Below are 18,179 nucleotides of genomic sequence, written 5' to 3' on the forward strand. Positions count from 1 at the left end.
CATGCAACCTCCATACAAATGGGTCTTTATTACAACCTGATGGGTCAGATATTAAATTAGTATTATGCTCTTTCCAGATCCGAGGATGCCCCATTATGTTTGGTGGAGTGCACTCGACTGGTCAGTCATTGGCAACAGTGCAGAGGAATTTTTTGCATAAAAGAAAATTGGGATTATTTTTATGAAAATGCATACCCTTGCAAATAAACACAGCCACTCATCCCAATTCAACTTCCTAATGACCCTCCTGACCTCACGACACATCATAATCTACCTTTGCAGCAGCTCTTGAACACTCTGAAGGGGTTTCAAATACTGGTTTACATGCCCATGGCTTTTGCTTTGCACGTACCCTAAAGAATGTTGACTAGTTCATGAGTGGCTGGTAGGCTCTAGCTTTTGTTTGTATAGGATGCAGAGGCAAGGAAATCAGTCAACTTCATTCTTCTAGAAAAACAACCAGACTATTCTCCCAGTACAGCATCTAGCTAACTTTTAAATGAGTTCCGTTTTCTGGCCTTGCCCATTCTTCCTGGTAACCTGTTCCAGCTGGTCAGCTCTGTGTAAAGAAATAATCCTTGACATCAATCCTAAATTTGCCCTCCGCAACCTGAACCCGTGCTCTCATTTTCCACTGTCCGGGCATATCTGAAAGTATTGTTTTGGATTACTTTCTCTCTATTGTTAAGTTTCTAAAATACCTCTAAGATCCTCACTGAGGGTCTCTTCTTGAGACTGACAAGTTCTAGCTTATCAAGTTGTATCTCAGAGTTGTTCCTTTTGACATGTGGATTGGCCTTGTTGGTCTCCTCTGATTTGCGTCTAGGGCCTGGATGGTTTCCGTATGTTGCAGTGACCAGAACTGCACACAGTAGTTCAGAAGTAGCCTTATCAGGGCACTGTACAGCTTCAGCATCACCTCTTTTGGTTTGAACTCAACTGATTTGTTTTGCTTATTGCTGCCTCATACTGTTTGGACATGGTGAGCAATATTAACTCACACTCCTGGGTCTCTTTCAACTTCCACCATAGCAAGTTCAACCCCAACTATGGAGTACTGGCGCTTTCTGCACTACCTTGCATTTATCCACTTTGAACTTCATTTGCCATTGGCCAACCAAGATGCAAACACTGTCAAACTCTCCATGTAATATCTTGGCTGCTTCCCCAAAATCCAAAGACCACATCCCCCACCTCCTAAGCTTGGTGCGTGTTGTGAATTTAACTATCTTGTACTGAGACAGCGATTCCATGCCATTTATGTATATCAGGAACAAGAGGAATCATGAATAATATGGCACAAGTACTAGCACTTCTATTGTGACATTTGCTAATGACACAAAGCTTTGTGAGCAAGTAATCAGTAGAAATATCAATAGTATTCAGCAGATTTAGAAAAATTAAGCATTTGGGATGAGAAGTCTTCGATGTATTTTAATGTGGATATATGTGGAAAGTAATGCATAAATGAACAGCAAAGAGTAAACATGTGTATACCATGAAATGATGTCTTGTAGCAGGGTTAGAAAAGGAAAAATAATTGGACATGGTGATCGATTATACCCTTAAAAATATCTAGCAGTTGTCAATAAGGCAAAGCAGATTGCATCAGTACAAGTTCTAATGATATTGATTGGGTCACTGGTGATGCTAATTTTGGCATATGGTGTATAATTTTGATCACCCAATCTGAAAAATGATACAGATATACTGGAAAGGACCCACAGAAGAGCGACAAGAATGATTCCAATTCTTAGGGAACTGAGTTATGAAGAAAGACTTAGGCCGCGAATTTAATTGAGGAGGCGGCTTGGAGTCGGGTTGCCTGGCGGACAGGGCCCGGACCCGCTGCCGGCTGCAGCTGCTCCAGAGTTGAAATTTTAATTTAATTGGCCCTTTAAGTGCAGTGGTGTGCGTTGGCCAGTCCAATGACTGGGATCGGGTCTGTTAGCCACCTCTGATGAGGTCATTGGTGCAGATGTTTTTAAGGGTCGCATGCAGCCGTAGCCTTTCATTTCTTGTTTCTGCTAGTATCTGAATGTGACAAGGCCACAATGAGTGTTTCCAAACCGAAGGCTGCTCCATGTTTCAATGAGGACTCCCTCTAAGCTCTTGTGGAGGGAGCAAGAGGGCGCAGGGAGATTCTGTTCCCTCCCGATGGCCGAAGGAAGCCTCCTCAGCAAACCAAGGCAGCCTGGTTGCACATTGCTGAGGAGGTCAGCGCTAAGTCCATGTGTTCACGCATCTGGATCGAGTGCCAGAAATGGTTTAATGATCTTCTGCAATCAGCAAAAGTGAGTATCACATCACACTTACCTTCAATCTGCTTCCCTTCCCTTCTCATCACCAGCATTCTGCTTTGTAAGCCTGCTCCTCCACATCCCACCTTGCCCTTACTTCCCTTGCACCCTCACCTATCCATCTCTCTCTCTGTACTGAATCACTTCACCATTCTGCTATGCACCCCTCACATTCACTCTCACTGTTATGCAATGACACCAACTAACAACGCACAGGGAGCTAGCTTCCTCTTGGCACCTCACTCCATCTTCGTCTCCCTCTAACCTTCTATGTTATGGATTCTTCACAGTTACTCCATCACTCTCGCTGAAACTCCACCTGTGTCCCTCCTTGCAGGAAAAGATAGCCCACAATAAGAGGGAGAGAGCAAAGGCAGGAGGAGGCACACCACCCCTCTTTACATCGACAAGTGCAGAGGAGGCTGCGCACGAGATCATTGGAGGTGGCAAGGAGCTGGAAGTGGGGGACGGAGAGACGGGCACACTAGGAAAGCTGGTGACAGAATAGAGTTTCATCCCTCTCATTTAGATTTCATGATTGACTGCAATGGCATATGATGTTCATAGAGATTCACTTTGTATCATCTGCACAAAAGGATGTGTCCGCTATCAAAAAATCAGATGTCTAATTCATGCCTTTACTCTCCCACAGGACCATCGAGAGCCCCCCTTCCCACTGTCCAGGAGGAAGAGCCGGAAGACTCCTCAGAGGAACCTGCAGCCTGAGGGAGCAGCGTCACCATTACTCAGCGCACCCAGCACCAGCGCAGATACGCACACCTTCGCGACATGGAGTAGTGTCATCTGGTGTATCACAGCTCACAAGTGAGCATCAGCAGATGGTGGAGACAGCAACAGCAGTGGAGAATCCTCGTCGGTGGTCGCAGGACGCTTCTAGCTCTGCTCAGCTGCATGTAGACACTGTGCCTCTGGGGCCATCCAGAAATAGAGCGGTGCTGGAACTCCAGGAGCAAGTACAGGAGTCTCTGACAGGGTTTGCATCCAGGATAACTGCGAGTGTGCAGAGAATGGAGGAGTCCATCTCTAACATGAGCACTGCCTTTGTGGAGGCAATGGCACATGAACGTTCTGCCATGGAAAGGGTGGCAACCACCATGGAGGACACAAGTCGCCAGACTAACAAAAACATGGTGACTCTTCAAAATAGATTGTCTGCTATGGAGGAGAGATGGGCATCTATTGAGGAGAGACACCAGAGCTTTATGGACGTCCTTGTTATGAGGACTGTCAGTGCAGAGACAGGTCCCCATGGTACCCCCAGATGTGCAGCAAGGTGCTCTCTAACCACTTGGCTAGCACTGAAGTGCGACTGACCCATGAGAGGGATGTTGGTGGCAGGCAACAAAGAAGTGTGGGCTCCTCTGCAAGCGCTCACACGGCTTTGCCACTGCAGAGCCCTCAGTCAGAAACCCACTTTCCACACCAAACTGAGATGGCCGTTTCAGCCTCTGCATAGCCACAGGAAAAGCAGACTGTTGCAGAGCCCTCCCAGGCTCCCAAACCCAGGTCCTCACTCAACCCGGCTCGATTCACCTGCCGTGTTTTTACAAAGGTGGGCAGCATGTTCAAAAACCTCCAAAATCTGATCAGCCCTTTAAAATAGGTTTATCCAGGCAGTTAACGACCTGTTAACTGCCTTAACAACTTGTCCCGTCGTTTGGTGTCGGTCAGTTCAGGAGCGGCTGACCCAACACTTCCCAAAGTTGCATGGAGACGGGTTCGCAGCCCGCCCCCAATTTCCACTACGATTTTCGCACCAGACCTGCCTCCAAACCCGCCTCCTTAGCGCTATTAAATTCGCGGCCTTAGGGCTAGAAATTTATCTACTTACCGCCACTCCATAGCGCCATGAAATGGCGAAAAAATGGCGGCCACCGCTCTTTTGCCAGCTGGTGGTGGGTCCTGTAGCTGCTGCCATTTTCCTCCTTCCCTTTCCGATAACTGGCAGCGCCCTGGAAAAAAAAATGGCGGTGTGGTAACGCCAACTGACGTGCAACGATGACTTAATGTCACCACTCCGAACTTTGACCCTAGCGCTGAATTCAGTGCTGGGTCCTAAGCACGCCAGATAAACCTGGCGTGCAAGCAAGCTGACAGTGGCGATGTCAGCACCTCTTAAAGGGACATGCACATCTTTCATTTAAGTTTGGATTTAAGCTTTTGGACTGTTTTATTTTATTTTATTGCAGTAGTGGCTTGCTGCAATAGATGTTAAAGTTTTTTTTAAGTGTGTAGGGAGTGCTGATGGACGCTTGCAAGGCCTCAGATGGTAAAGGAAGGCCTCTGAGAAGACAGAGAATGCTGCAAATACTCAGCAGGTCAGGCAACATTTGTGGAGAGAGAAACAGAATTCATGTCTCAGGTCGAGATGCTGCCTGACCAGCTGAGTATTTCCAGCATTTTATGCTATCATTTCAGATTTACTGCATCCGCTTACAGAGGGAAGAGGAAGACACAGGAAAAAAAAGAAGCCGAAGAGGAGGAAGCAGAAGGAAGGATGCAATCCAGACAGTCCCTTTCTGGCCGGGATATCTGGGATGGAATCATCCACCTGCAGTACCAGTGACCACAACCTCAATTCCCCTTTCCACATTTGTCCCACACCTTACCTTCCCTCTGTTACTGACCATCACAGCGCCCTCTAGGCCACAAGGCTGAAATAAAAGCCACCACAAAGCAAACCTTCCAATCCAATTAAATACATCTATCCATCCAATAGGACATCAAGAAATCAACTCATCACCCTTATGCATTCACTTAGTGACTGTCTTGTGTGTGCCTTTGCCTACCCTACTGACATCACACAGTGCTACCCCAGTGGCTGCAGCATGGCTGGTGGACACTGCAAATGGCCTTGCTGGTCGACCTTGAGGAGCTGGTGGCTGGGAGTGTCAAATCAAGTGACGGTGTTTCTTCTTTTTCTTTCTCCTGTCCCTCTTCTTGGTCAACCACTGGCTGGGCAGGCTGCATTTCTTGGGTGTGAGAAACGAGGAACAAGGGTGGAGTTGGTGACTGGGGCGGAGGGGGGGGGGGGCGGGGCGGGTAGCAAGAGGTGTATGCCAGAAGGAGGCTAACATATGAGGATACCAGCATCTTTTATCCTTTCAGCCCCGCAGCTGGCCAAGGGCCAGCATTGTCTCCTCCAAGGGGGTGAGGTGAGGCTAGAAATGGGAGGTGTGCCTCATGATTGGTGCAGATTGTTGGTAGGTGAGTGATTGGGGTTGCGGTTCGTGCATTGAGCAGTGCGTGAGGCTAGTGGTGCAGTTGGTAGGAGACGGTTTTTGAAGATGGTTTCATTGACCTTGTGGTCTGAAGCTTCTTTGGGCACTGGAGTCAGGTGGTGGGGGCGACACTGCTGGCAGTGACGGCCTCGGTGATGTGGTCCCACATCCTTCTTTCTGGAGGGCCTCCTGGCCCCTGTGGGTCGAGGGCCTGTCTTGCAGTGTTGACTCCTTGCACAAAGTTAGAGTGCTGAGTGCGAGACCCTTCCTTGGCTTGTTGAACCATCCGTGTTAGTGCTGGAGCAGTTTTCCCATTTTTTTGAGGTTTGGAAGGGAATTCAGCTTTAAGAGCTGAATAATCACATTTGGGACTTTTTAATGTTACTTTTTTTTTTGAAAGGCAGTAAGGGCTGAAAACTGCATTTCATCACTGCATTTTAATTTGCATTAGTTCTGAGTGCATAGCCCCTTAAATTCATAGCCCACAATTCCTTGCGAGCTCCATAACCTCACTCCCAGAGGCTGTGCGAAGCTCGAGCGCCACTTCAGGACAGGAACTTCGCCTCGGAGGTCTCCACTAACATCACTAAGAGGTCGTTACACGGAAGGTTAGCGCTGCGCCATCAATCTCCAGCCCCCACCCCCAGACAAATTTATTCCCCTTAACGTTGTGGCCATTTTCAGCGACCAGTTGCTGATGACACCAGCAACTTTCATGGCAAACACAAATTTCTAAGTCTTTGGGACCTGAAATTCTTTTCATTGGATAAAACAAGACTGAGAGCACTTATAATGCATGTTCCTAATATAATGGAAGGTATAGATAAGGAGGAGGAGGAAAGCAGGCTCCTTCGCTTGGACAGCTAGCAGAGAACTTGAGGACACAATTACAAATTTCAGAAATCTTGCGCAAGATTAGAAATTAAAAGATATATTTCCCCAAGGGATAGTGGATACATGGAACAGACTACCAGTAAAAGTAGCTAATTCTGGGTCAATTGATGCCTTTATGATGGAATTTGTGATTTAGTCCGAAGAAATGAAGTAAGGCAAATAGCTGATGTGAGATTAGAATTAGCAAACACAACATTGTTAGGTTCACTGTGAACAAAGCAGAGGGTATGGACAAACTCAGAAGAGAGGAGGTGAATATATAATTTAGATATAACACTTTCACACATGTAGTCAATTTGTGGGAGACAATAGAGGTGGATACTGTTGACAAATTCAAGAAGGAGCTGGACAGATTGTTGGTGGGAGAATGATTGAGGGATGCAAGGGATATGGGTACATTTTGCAACTCATGCTGCTGGCAGGGCCTTGCGCATAGCTAGTGCATATAGGAAAAGCATGGGCACCCTGCCTGCAATTTTCCATCCATAATGTATCAAAAATCATGGGCAGTATGCCTGCAACTTTTCAATATGTGCTGTCTGCGTGTGAGGTCCTTCCAGTGGTACGGGTACTCGTAAAATTTATGTATGGAACTTTTTGAACTGTGGGACTGGTCACGTAGATCACAGTGGCCTTTCTGGCCCTGTATATTTCAGTACTGCACAATACAATGTAGCCTGATGCCACTTTAAACAGTTTCTAGGAACTCTGCTGTTTTTATTACTTAACTTATGTTAAGCCTTGGTTTTGTGTTGAGTTCACAGATCCTGCCAGCAGGTGGTTCTAAAGGGCAATAGCACAAGCAACATTACTGGTGACTTGCTAGCTGTGAATGGAAATTCTCCAGCTTCTCACAGAGACCACCTGCAAAGACATGACTACAATCGATTTGCACCAGGCAGTAACACATGCGCAGTACACACGCAACACAAAGGAACCTCTACAGTTTTAAAAGGAAACCATCAAGGTTATCCTTTTGTGCGTAAGTGCCTCACAATGGGAATTTCTCCGTAATGGTCTGAAACACGCGTTTAATTCACATATAGCTGTTACAAAGTCCAATTAAGTATCAAAATCAATACAGCATTCCATATAACTTCAGTTTTTCTGCTCTCTCACTAACCCTCAAACAGCACACTGATATTCTTCACTCCAACCATTCTGCTACAGCTAAAACAAAGGTTACTGAATGAGGATTAGGACTGGTCAGCAACAAGCAGTAATCGGGACAACAAACCAGTCACATCTGTTGCCAGGTTTTCTAAGTCAGTGGTTCTCAAATAGGGGTCCGCAGACCCCCAGGGAGACTGTGAAACGTTGAGCAATTATTCATTGAAAAAGATCTCTGAAAAATTGCAGACTGTAAAAATGAACCAGTGAGGATTGGGGAGGAGGCGGGACCAGAGTGTTCACGTTCAGGTTCCTTCCAATCCCTGCTGTTAATCTGGGGATTCCCAGTGGCAGGTCAGTTTGCCTCTTGTGACGGGCAGCGCAGGCCGATCTGCGAGTGACGGTAAGAAACAGGCTCGTTCCCTGGGTTACAGGGGTCGCGTCTGTTACTGAGTGAACTCCGCTCTACTCAGGACACGGCTCTGACAGCGCGGATGGTCAGCTCTAATATTTTATATAACACAGGGAGTGACTTTAAAGTGTAACAGTAATGGTTTGTAGCTCATCAGTGAGTGGGCCCGAGCTCTTCAGGGTGGAGATTGGAGCTGTCGTCCGTTTAATGTTCACTTGTCAGCCCTGTTTTACCATCTGTGCTCCTGTTCCAGACTCTACAGTCATTTACTTTCAGTTTCATGGGAGGCCATTTAGTTTATTAAACCAGGACCAACTTTAACATGGAGGGCAGATTACTGTCAGCATCATATCCTGGGAAATGTACTGTACTGGGTCATAATTAATAAATACATATGTCTAATTGTATAACTAATCTTTACACAGAAAAAATACTTGTGTTGTGTTACGGGGGCCCGTGGAATTTTTTTTATAACACGGTAGTGGGGGGGGGGGGGGCGGTGGTGGGGGCACACTTTCATATTATGAATATTATATAGTATTATAATCTAGATGGGGGGTCCGCAAATACTAATCCATTTGAAAAGGGGTCCTTCAACCAAAAAAGTTTGAGAACCACTGTTCTAAGTCAATCCATTATAACGACACTGCTTTTCTAGGCAGAGTTTTTCTTGTAAAGTACTGTATCAACTTAATTGCAATCAGCTGAGCAATTATTTTATTTGAACTATTTTTGAATGGTACGATGCTTCAAGATTCAATAGTAAAAGATTTGGATAAAAAACACAAACTGTAAACACAAAATAATCCAGGAAAGTAGGACCAGATTAAATTTAAATTAGTAAAAAATATTAAAATAAATGGTAAGAACTCAAGGACTGAAAAGTATATGGAATAATTTGCCAGCCAGAGTAGTACAGACAAAACATACAAAATGCTCAAAATGCTGTTGGATGCAAAAATGTAATAATGAGGATATTGGAGGGATGGACTTCAATGACCCCAATGGCCATTTCTTGTCCTTGACTTTTCATATGGTCTTGTGTAAAGCTCCATGTACATTGACCTACCAAGCATTCCCTGGAGAGCTACAGTAGGGATTTGTCCCTACTGTAGCTCTCCAGGGAATGCTAGGCAGGGGGAGGGGCCGGAGAGAGGGACAGAGGGGAGTGGGGGAGCAGGGGAGCGGGGGAGGGGAGGGGAGGGGAGGGGAGGGGAGGGAGGGATAGGACAGGGAGAGGACATGACAGGGAGAGGGGGGACACACAGGGGCAGGGAGACCAAGCGCCCCAAAATTGCCCTCGCAACGCGGAGCTCCCCAGCTAGTCCAGAATAATGCTTACTCTACTCCAACAAATGCCTTAACACTATCTTTTAAGTAACATTTTTGTTTCCCACAATGACTATCCTTGTGCTCCCTTGGTAAGACTGCTAATTTCAACCACATACTAGAAAACAGATTGATACTGTAACAAACACATATTATGAAAGACTTCATTTCCTATGTCTGGGCTGCATTGAACCTGGGTCCAAGTGGTAAAAGGACAGTCTCGTATCCACTGCACCACCATGTCCCATCTTACTCTCCAACTTTTGACAATACCACATACGTACAGAAAGGAAAAGATGACACTGACCTCTGGGCAGGATGTATGCACGTGTGTTACATAGCTGCAAATGTTCTCAACTTCAGACATATTTTTCTCCTTTATCTGTATGAGCTCAGGCATATCCTCGATGGCACTCCAGTTAGATGGATAACGATTGATCAGCTGATTGTCTTCATCATAGTAGTTATATCTCTACATAAAAATACAAACACAGGAAGTTGATGATTGGATTCTGTTAATACAATACTCAAAGAAAAATGAGTCATGATTTCTCTAATCTGAACATTTCCAGGTAGGACCCCAAAACTCATTTGTGACAATTACTTTTGAACAAAAGAAAGAGTATTCAAGAGAAAAAAAAACATTTAATCTGCCTCCTGCTTTGAGATGAACTATGAGTACTTTTACTAATATAGGTTGATATAGTCCTGGAACTGAAGGTAGGTAGTTCTCATTGACAATAGCCTAGATTCTCCAATTGAAGATAAGCCCTACTGGAAGTGAAGTGGAGTTCTATGTCATGAGCACCGATCCACTATAATTTCCAGGATCAGTCTCATAGTAATATTTTGGACATACCCCAGGCATTAGAAATGCCTTTGATGGCGAGATTGCCTGTGGGGAGTTGGAAATTAGGGATATAAAGCTGCAACAAGGACCAAGCACCATTACCATCATTTTTACTGAAACAAAGTTTTGCAGCAGAACAGAGACCCTTTTTACATGGAATATTGCTCGGTTCAAGGGAGAGCCTCCCAACGGTAATGGAAGGAGGTGGTCAGAATAGTCAGTGCCAACTCTACCATGTCAAGCATGATAGTCCAGTACAGAAAGAAGTTTAATGACCTTATCAAGTCAAGCAAAATAAGAGGAGCCTGCCACACCCTCCAACAATGAACTGCACTAAGCAAGCCAGCCACTTACAATCACCTCCTCCTCACACTGTTTTAAAGTACTTTAATTGTGTAGCATCAAAGCCCATGAGGTAGCTCAGTGTCATTGACATTTCCAACCTTCAGCTGGAAGTTATCCCGTTTTTCTGGATTTCCCCATCAGAGGAAATAGCTTCTCTTTATCTACCCTATTGAATCCTTTTATCATTTTAAATACCTCAATTAGATCAACCCTCAATCTTCTATACTCAACGGAATACAAGCCCATAATTTAACCCTATAAGCCCTGGTATCATTCTGGTGAATCTGCGCTGCAGCCACTCCAAGGCCAATATCTCCTTCCTGAGACGTGGTGCCCAAAACTGAATGCAGCCGAGGTCTGACCAGAGCTTTATTTAACTGTGGCATTAACTTCCACCCCTTTGTATTCCACCCCCTTAAGATAAACACTAAGGCCGGAATTTTACCGGCGCTGAGAGACGGGATCGAAGGCGGGTCAGCTGTGAAATATGAAATGATTGACAGCGGCTCGGGACCCTCCTCCACGCTAGTCTCCCAGGTGTCGGGTCTGTCAGCACTGAACAGACCCGACACCAAGCGGCAGGGGAGGCAATTTAGATTATTATGAACTTGTTAACAGGCACTTAAAAACTATTTTAAGCTCAGCTTTAGATTTTTAGAGTTCGCCAACGGCTTCTCCACTGCTCGGGGATCACGTCAGGTAAGGGGGTCGGGTGTTGTGTCAGCATGGGCTGATTTACTAACTTGATAGCTGCAAATGGTCTATAAAAGTTCCCATTTCATAGGTCTTCACTTTCCAAGGTTAGAAGCTCTTGCTTACTGCATTTGGAAGACAGATTGAGCTTTATGCAGGTTGCAAGTGTTTGGAGCAAACTCTCTATCCAGTGTCACCTCATTGGAACAACCTCTCTCACCATTGACAGATTGCTTTTGTCATTTCAACCTCACCTGCCATCTATTCCATCAGCATCAGTGCCCTTGAAAAAATCTCACCTTGGTCCTCAGAATCCCAACACGATCAGCCCCGACACCAGCATCACCAGGCACACCAGCAGCACCAACAACAACACCAACCTTCTCCGCAATCACCTGATGCTGCACAGGACACAGGGCATCAGCACCCAACCACATTGCTGCCCGGGACACCAGGGATGGCCTCACCATAGCCAGATTTACTACACTTGATGCTGTACACCCTGGCTGCCACATAATGCGGCAAGTTGGCACCACCCAACGCCAACACCGTAAAGCATTCCTACAATGTCCAAGCCATTCCTTTCACACTCATCACCATTGCAGGGGGTACCATTATGTCTCACCATTCACTGTAACTCACTAAGCCACTTCCAAAGGTGCACACAAATCTGTCCAAAAACACAAGGGGGTCGATTTTCCTGAAGCTGTCGGGAAGGAGGCGGGACTACAACTTTCGGGTTTTAGTCCCGCCTACATCGACGTCCGGCCAATCCGTGCGATTTTCCCTTGATTGACCTTGTTGAGCCTGCCCAGCGGGCTCAGCAGGCCAATTAAGGGCCACCCGGCAACAGGTGATGTCACAGACTGAAATTTCATCTGTCAAGAGTTCTTGACAGATGAAATATCAGTGTTTCACAGCTGTTTGAAGCTGTCAAACACTGACAGTCTGACTTCTAACCTGAGTCCTTCACCGGCAATGAAAGCTGAAGGCTGTCACTTTTGACAGATCGCAGCCATTTTGCTTTCATTGCCGGCTGAGTGATGGACTCCCGAAACCCAGAGGAAGAAAGGCTGTTAAGGTAAGTACAGGTAATTTAAACTTCTTTACACACTTTAGACACACCAAACACACTTACCTTTGCACTTATGCACCCATCACTCACCTGAACACCGACATCGCGACCCCTCCAAGTCCTTCAACCTGACGGCCCGACTCCTCTAACCTGGAGTGGTTTGGAGCCGTCGGGAATCCCACACGACACCCCTCAAAATAGGGATTAGGCTAAAAACTGCCTGTTAACTGCCTGTTAACAGGCAGTTAATTGGCACTAATCCCTCCCCGCCTCGGGTCGGTGGGTCCCAGTGCGGGGCGGGTACCCGCCTCCTCTGAAACTTACGTGGAGGCGGGTTTTGGGCGGGATGGTGTTGGGACCCCTGATTTCGGGATTTCCCCCCCCCCACCCCCACACGCCTGAAACCCCGCCTGACGGCTCCAGGAAAATCTACCCCAAAGTGTTGAAAATAAAGATTTCAATGCTTGACACCACATTAACAGAAACTTTACATGAACATTGGCGAAAACACCCAAGTGCCTACCCTTGTGTGTTGTTAGTTGGTAAGCTTGCACTAGGCTGAGGGTGAGTGTGAGGGGTAGCCAGTGAGATGGGGAAGTGATAATGTAGATAGAGAGGATGGGTGGATGTGCAAGGTAAGTTGGTGTGAGTAAGGATGTGCAGGAGTAGGGTAGGGAAGGCAGAGTGATGGGGATGTGATGAGTGGCACAGCAGGAAGAGGTTGAGTGTGGCTTTGTACTAACATTTCATGATCTACTGAGATCATTGAAAGGTTGGTGCCACTGCAGCCAGGGACCCCCGACGACATCCCTGCTTGTGGCCTCCTCTGCAATGTGCAACCAGGCTGTGTTGGTCTTCTGGGGAACATTGGAGGGGAACAGAACCTCCATGCATGCTGTGACTCCCTCCATAAGCATATGGAGGGAGTCATGGGAGAGCCTGGGTGCAGCCATGCACCTTTGTGCAGTGCTTGTCAGTGTTTGCAGCACCTCAATGCTGTAAAACACTGACAGCACAACTGTCAAAGTAAATTTGGATTTGGCCCCTTTAAGGAAACCGGCTGATGACACGCCATCAGACCCGCTTCCTTTTAATTGGCCGGGAACCTCGCTGGGTGGGCTTAATAAGTCCAATCAACGCATGACACTTCAACAGAGCAGGATGAAGCCAGCAGTGGGCTGGGACCACGCTACCGATCCCGGCCGCCCCAGTAGGCGAAATCACGGCCTAACATTCCATTCACCTTTTTGATTACTTTTTGCAGCTATGCGCTAGCCTTTAGTGATTTGTGTACATGGACACCCAGATCCATTTATTCCTTCCAGTTCCTAGTTTCAGCAAGGTGGCAGAAGCAGCAGCAGCTGGAAAGGCCTCTAGACTTCCCAAAGGACGCTTGGAAGTACTGCTTTCAGAACAGAGGACCAGGAGGGACTATCTATTGAGCACTGAGGGCAGGAAAACCAATAGAAGGGGATGCAGTTAGAGATGAGCTGGCAAGGGAAAGTTGATAAAGGCTGGGCAAGGCTCATCCTACATAGTTTCAGTTTCATGTGCTTTCTCAAATGTCCTTACACTCACCTACTATTTCTTCAACGGTAAATGTCAGTGCGTGGACAGCTAAACAAGCTCTTCTGTCTTTCATATTATAGTAGGAGCCTTAGAAGAAGAGGCCAGCCACTCCAATGATTCCCAGGCATGCCAGATCCAAGCTGCTCCCATGTCCACACTAACTCCATCCTGGCATCTTACCTGCGCAAGCACCAGCACAGAGCGTACTACTAGTGAGGAATTAATCTGAAGGGTTGTTCCTCTACAAAGTGAGGCGAGGTGCCCTTGACAGAGAAACTTAGAGACCCAGATATAAGTATATAAGGGGCTTGGACTTTTAAAGCTTAATGATTTGGGAGCATTGATCTCATATGGAGGCAGTGGAAACAGCTTATGTAAATATAGTTGAGATGATGTATAGTCTATGATGGATTTGGGAGGAGTAGATTACCCACATTTCCAGGAAGAGTCCCATGTCCTGCAGAACACCCTGGACATTGTGACAGCTTGGGAGATTGCTATAGCATCAAGACACCTGGAAGAGCTTCTAAGGACATTGGTGGGTTCGGAAGTAGCAGCTAACAATGCTGCAATATATGCTTTGAACAGGATACTTTCACACGGCTTCCAAGATCTAATGGGCATTGTTTGGTCTATGATGACACCAACCAGTAACACCTCAGAAACTAATCCCAGCAAGAGTGAGCTGAAGGAGTGAGTGCAGATGCCACTGGTCTGGAATTTACAGTGGGTAATAACAGCAAACGAACAGCGTTCGCTGTAGTTGCCCCTTTGAAACTGATCGTTACTTCAGGATTTAGCACATGCGCATCTTAACACGGGAATCCTGAAGTTGCGGTCAGTCATTCACTGGTCCGACACTGACTATGCTGTGGCCCCCCCACCCCATCAGGGAAATCAGTGAAACTGGCAAAAACGTTGGCTTTTCCGTGGTAATATCGCTGTTAAATACCCAATTAAAAGTTAGACCCTTTGGAATAGCTGTAGCTGGGGTTTTAACAGCACATTGACTGCTAAACAAACATTATGGCCCTGAAAAACTCATTTTAATTTTGTGGAGTGTCAAATTTATCCATTTTAATAAAAATTACAATTAAAAAATTTTTTTTTAGTTTGTTCATCTTTATTTCAGGTTTACCTTTTCCCCATGTGAGAGCCCCAGTCTTGGTTTTGTTCTCTATAACATTTTTAAAAAGTCAGAATTAAAGCAACGTCTTCACTTCCTGCTTCCCAATGTGTGAGAATTCTGCATTGTGATTGGCTGCTTAAACAGCTTGTTGACGTCACAACAGCTCGCACTGGGGGATCCCCATTAATTACAGTGATCTCAACTGAACATCGGAAAGACCAAACTTCTCACCACAGAGATCGCAAGATCTTTGTGGGAGGCTTACTTCAGAGCCAGCGGCGAATGCCTTTGCCTCGTTGCTGACCGCAAATTACGGGCCAAAGTCTTTCTTTCTTAATTTCCCTCCCAATGCTTCCACATGGGGGAGCATCAGACATGGGCCCAGCACTCCCTCCTGCTGCAAGTGACAGGCTGGCATAAGTTGCTGCCTTTGGGATAACAGCTACCCAGAGAAGTGAGTCACCTCAGGTATCTAAAGCTCCAGGGCAACCAGCCACTATTGAACATCATCTTAATCATGGAACACATCATAGTAATAGTAACATGTAATATGTTGTAGCTTTTGTTTTGTGTTCTATAAATTTCAGAAAATTCATGAGGCTGAAAGAGATTGTCTTTCCTCATTATTTAAAAAGTTGAATTTTAAAGCAAACTGCCCATAATCAACGTGATATTATGTATTCAGTTTCACCACACTCGCTGTAAACATACATTCTAAAGTTTTCTAGACCATCCCCAAGGGTCCCTGGCTGTGGCCTTCTGCCACTGGTTTTACCGCCGGCTGTCAAATTGGTCGGCTGCCGGGCAGGAAACGGAACATAAAAGTGATAATGAGATCCTGCCATTAAGTTCGGCAGGACCTATGCGCCCCCGGCCTTGCCGTGTTCTTCAATTGTTTTCAGCCTCCACCGCACCCTCCCCGCAACTATCGGGACCAAAGTTTAAGTGGATAAGTCTTGAATTTACCCTCCTTCAAGTGCTGGCCATGTCCTCTGGTTCTACTGTTCTGGACAAGGTGAAACAGCTTGTCTACATTATCTAGTCCCTTTAGAATCCTATAAATACCAATCATATCACCTCTCAACCTTCTCTTTTCCAGTGTGAACATGCCCAATTTACATAATCACTCCTCATAATCCAATCCCTCAATCATTCTGGTTACTCCCTACTGTATCTTTTCAATAGCTGTAATGTCCTTTTTGTACTGTACGACCAGAACTGTACGTAGTATTCTAAGTGCGGTTGCATCAATAATTTATAAAGTGGTCGGATTACCCTTACTATTTCGGCTATCAGACCTTTTTCATCATTTACTACATCCCAACATCTGATTTGCTTTACTCTCCGCCACCGAACATTGTTGCGATAGCTTCATTTTGTTGTTAATCAGGGCCCCCAGATCTTTCATTTTCCATGCATATTATTTTCTTTTCATTTTTGTCCCCATGTGAAGCACTTTGTATTTCTCTATACTGAATTTTATCTCCCCAAACCTGTCTGCCCTGTTCCCAAGTATATTCAAATCCTTCTGAAGTTTATTCTGTTCAGTTTTGGAGTCTACCACCTTCATTAGTTTGTATCATCTGCAAACTTCGCCATTGTGCTCGTGACTTCCAGCTCCAAATCATTTATGAAGATATTAAGCAAGAGGTCCCAAAACAGACCCCTGTGGTAACATTCTTCCAGGCTGATGACAATCCCTGAACTATGCTCTAATTACATATCCACTGTAAAATATTTCCACCGATTCCCACTTTCTTTATTTTCTACCAGCCTTTCCAGAGGAACTATATCAAAGGCTTTACTGAAATCCAAGACCACCACATCCACTGCTTAACCCTATCAAGCTCCTTTGTCACACCCTCTGACATGAATCAACTGAGCGGCCTGCGGGTGGCGCTGTCCAGGGAGAGTATAAATACTTGGGCATGGGCCCAGCTTGCGCAGGATATTCTTAACAGGAACTAGTGAAGGACACAACTAGACCTCCATGTTGTAAAACAGTTGATTAAAGCTTTGTTTAACGCTTAGACCAAGTGCCTAGTAGTTTTCTTACGTCACCCTCAAAGAAAACCAGTAAGTTACATTGTCAAGAACCCATATTGGCTATCTTATATGATTTTATTTCGATCCAGATGCTCCATGATCTTATTTTTAACAAAGGTTTCCATAACTTTACCCACAATGGACATCAAACTTACTCGTCTGTAGTTTCCCGGCTCACTTTTGCTACTTTAAAAAAAATAGGATTAACATCTGCCTTTCTCCAGTCCCCAGGCACCTCTCCAGTATTTAGTGATTTCTCGATGATTTGTGCCAGAGTTCCTGAAATCTGTTCCTTATTTCCTTAAGGATCCTCAGATGCATCTTATCCGAGCCCTCAGATTTATTCACCTTAAGTTTGCACAGCTGTTTGGCAACAGTGCTGGTAGTAATGTGAATAGTGTCACAACTTACGTCTGCAACATCCTGTAGTTCCCTTTCCAGACCAAACAGGTTACTTGTCACCTCCTTGGTAAAACTGAGGCAAAAAACATATTTAGCACTTTTACAGCCTGTGTAGCATCAGTTGTCATGCCCTCAGTCAATCCCATTTTCAGTGGCTCCATTCCATCCCTTGTTTTTTTTTCTCTTACTTTAACTAAAATGTTTTTTATTATTATCCTTCACTTCACTTGCCTTATTCAAGAAGAAAAGAAATAGAAGGGAAAAATGCCCTGAGGAATCCGTATGGATCAGGGTTGCAGTGTTTATATGCCAATATGCAAAGCACTAGAAATAAAGCTGTGGAACAACAGGCATTAATTAGAATGGAGGGACATGATGGCCTTGACAGAAACTTGGGCCACGATTTCAATGAAGGAGGCGGTTTGACCGTGGGTCCGCTGCTCGGCGTCTTTTGGACCCACTCCCGGATGCCGCTGCCCCGTAGTTAAGATTTTACTTTGATTGGCCTCGTTACGGCCGACGTGCGGGTCCCTCCAGGCAATTGCTTGCAGATGGTCAAGTTCTCGCCTCTGATGACGTGTTGTTTCAGGAAAGATTTAAAGGGGCCATGTCCCCTTTGCAGAAGCATTAGTTTTTTGTGTTAAAAGTGCTGGCTTCTGCAGGAATGGCAGCCCCAAAAACTAAGGCTGCACCCAGGTTCAATGAGGGCTCCCTCCATGCTTTTGTGGAGGGAGTTAGAGGATGTCAGGAGGTCCTCTTCCCTGGAAACAGAAGGAGGAGGCC

General features: G+C 45.7%; 1 protein-coding gene across 4 annotated transcripts in view; it reads right to left on the reverse strand.

Moving 5' to 3' along the window:
• The window catches only part of dlg3 (discs, large homolog 3 (Drosophila)), a 774,284-nt gene that overhangs the window by 513,510 nt on the left and 242,595 nt on the right, over positions 1-18,179 (reverse strand). For all 4 annotated transcript variants that reach the window (XM_085998120.1, XM_085998110.1, XM_085998103.1 and 1 more), the window contains exon 5: positions 9,595-9,759. In XM_085998120.1, the coding sequence (XP_085854246.1) occupies positions 9,595-9,759 (165 nt within the window). The remainder of the gene's footprint in view (positions 1-9,594; positions 9,760-18,179) is intronic.

This window comes from Somniosus microcephalus, chromosome 1, assembly GCF_052327205.1.
Source record: "Somniosus microcephalus isolate GS21.2 chromosome 1, FLI_Smic_1.0, whole genome shotgun sequence".
NCBI lineage: Eukaryota > Metazoa > Chordata > Chondrichthyes > Squaliformes > Somniosidae > Somniosus > Somniosus microcephalus.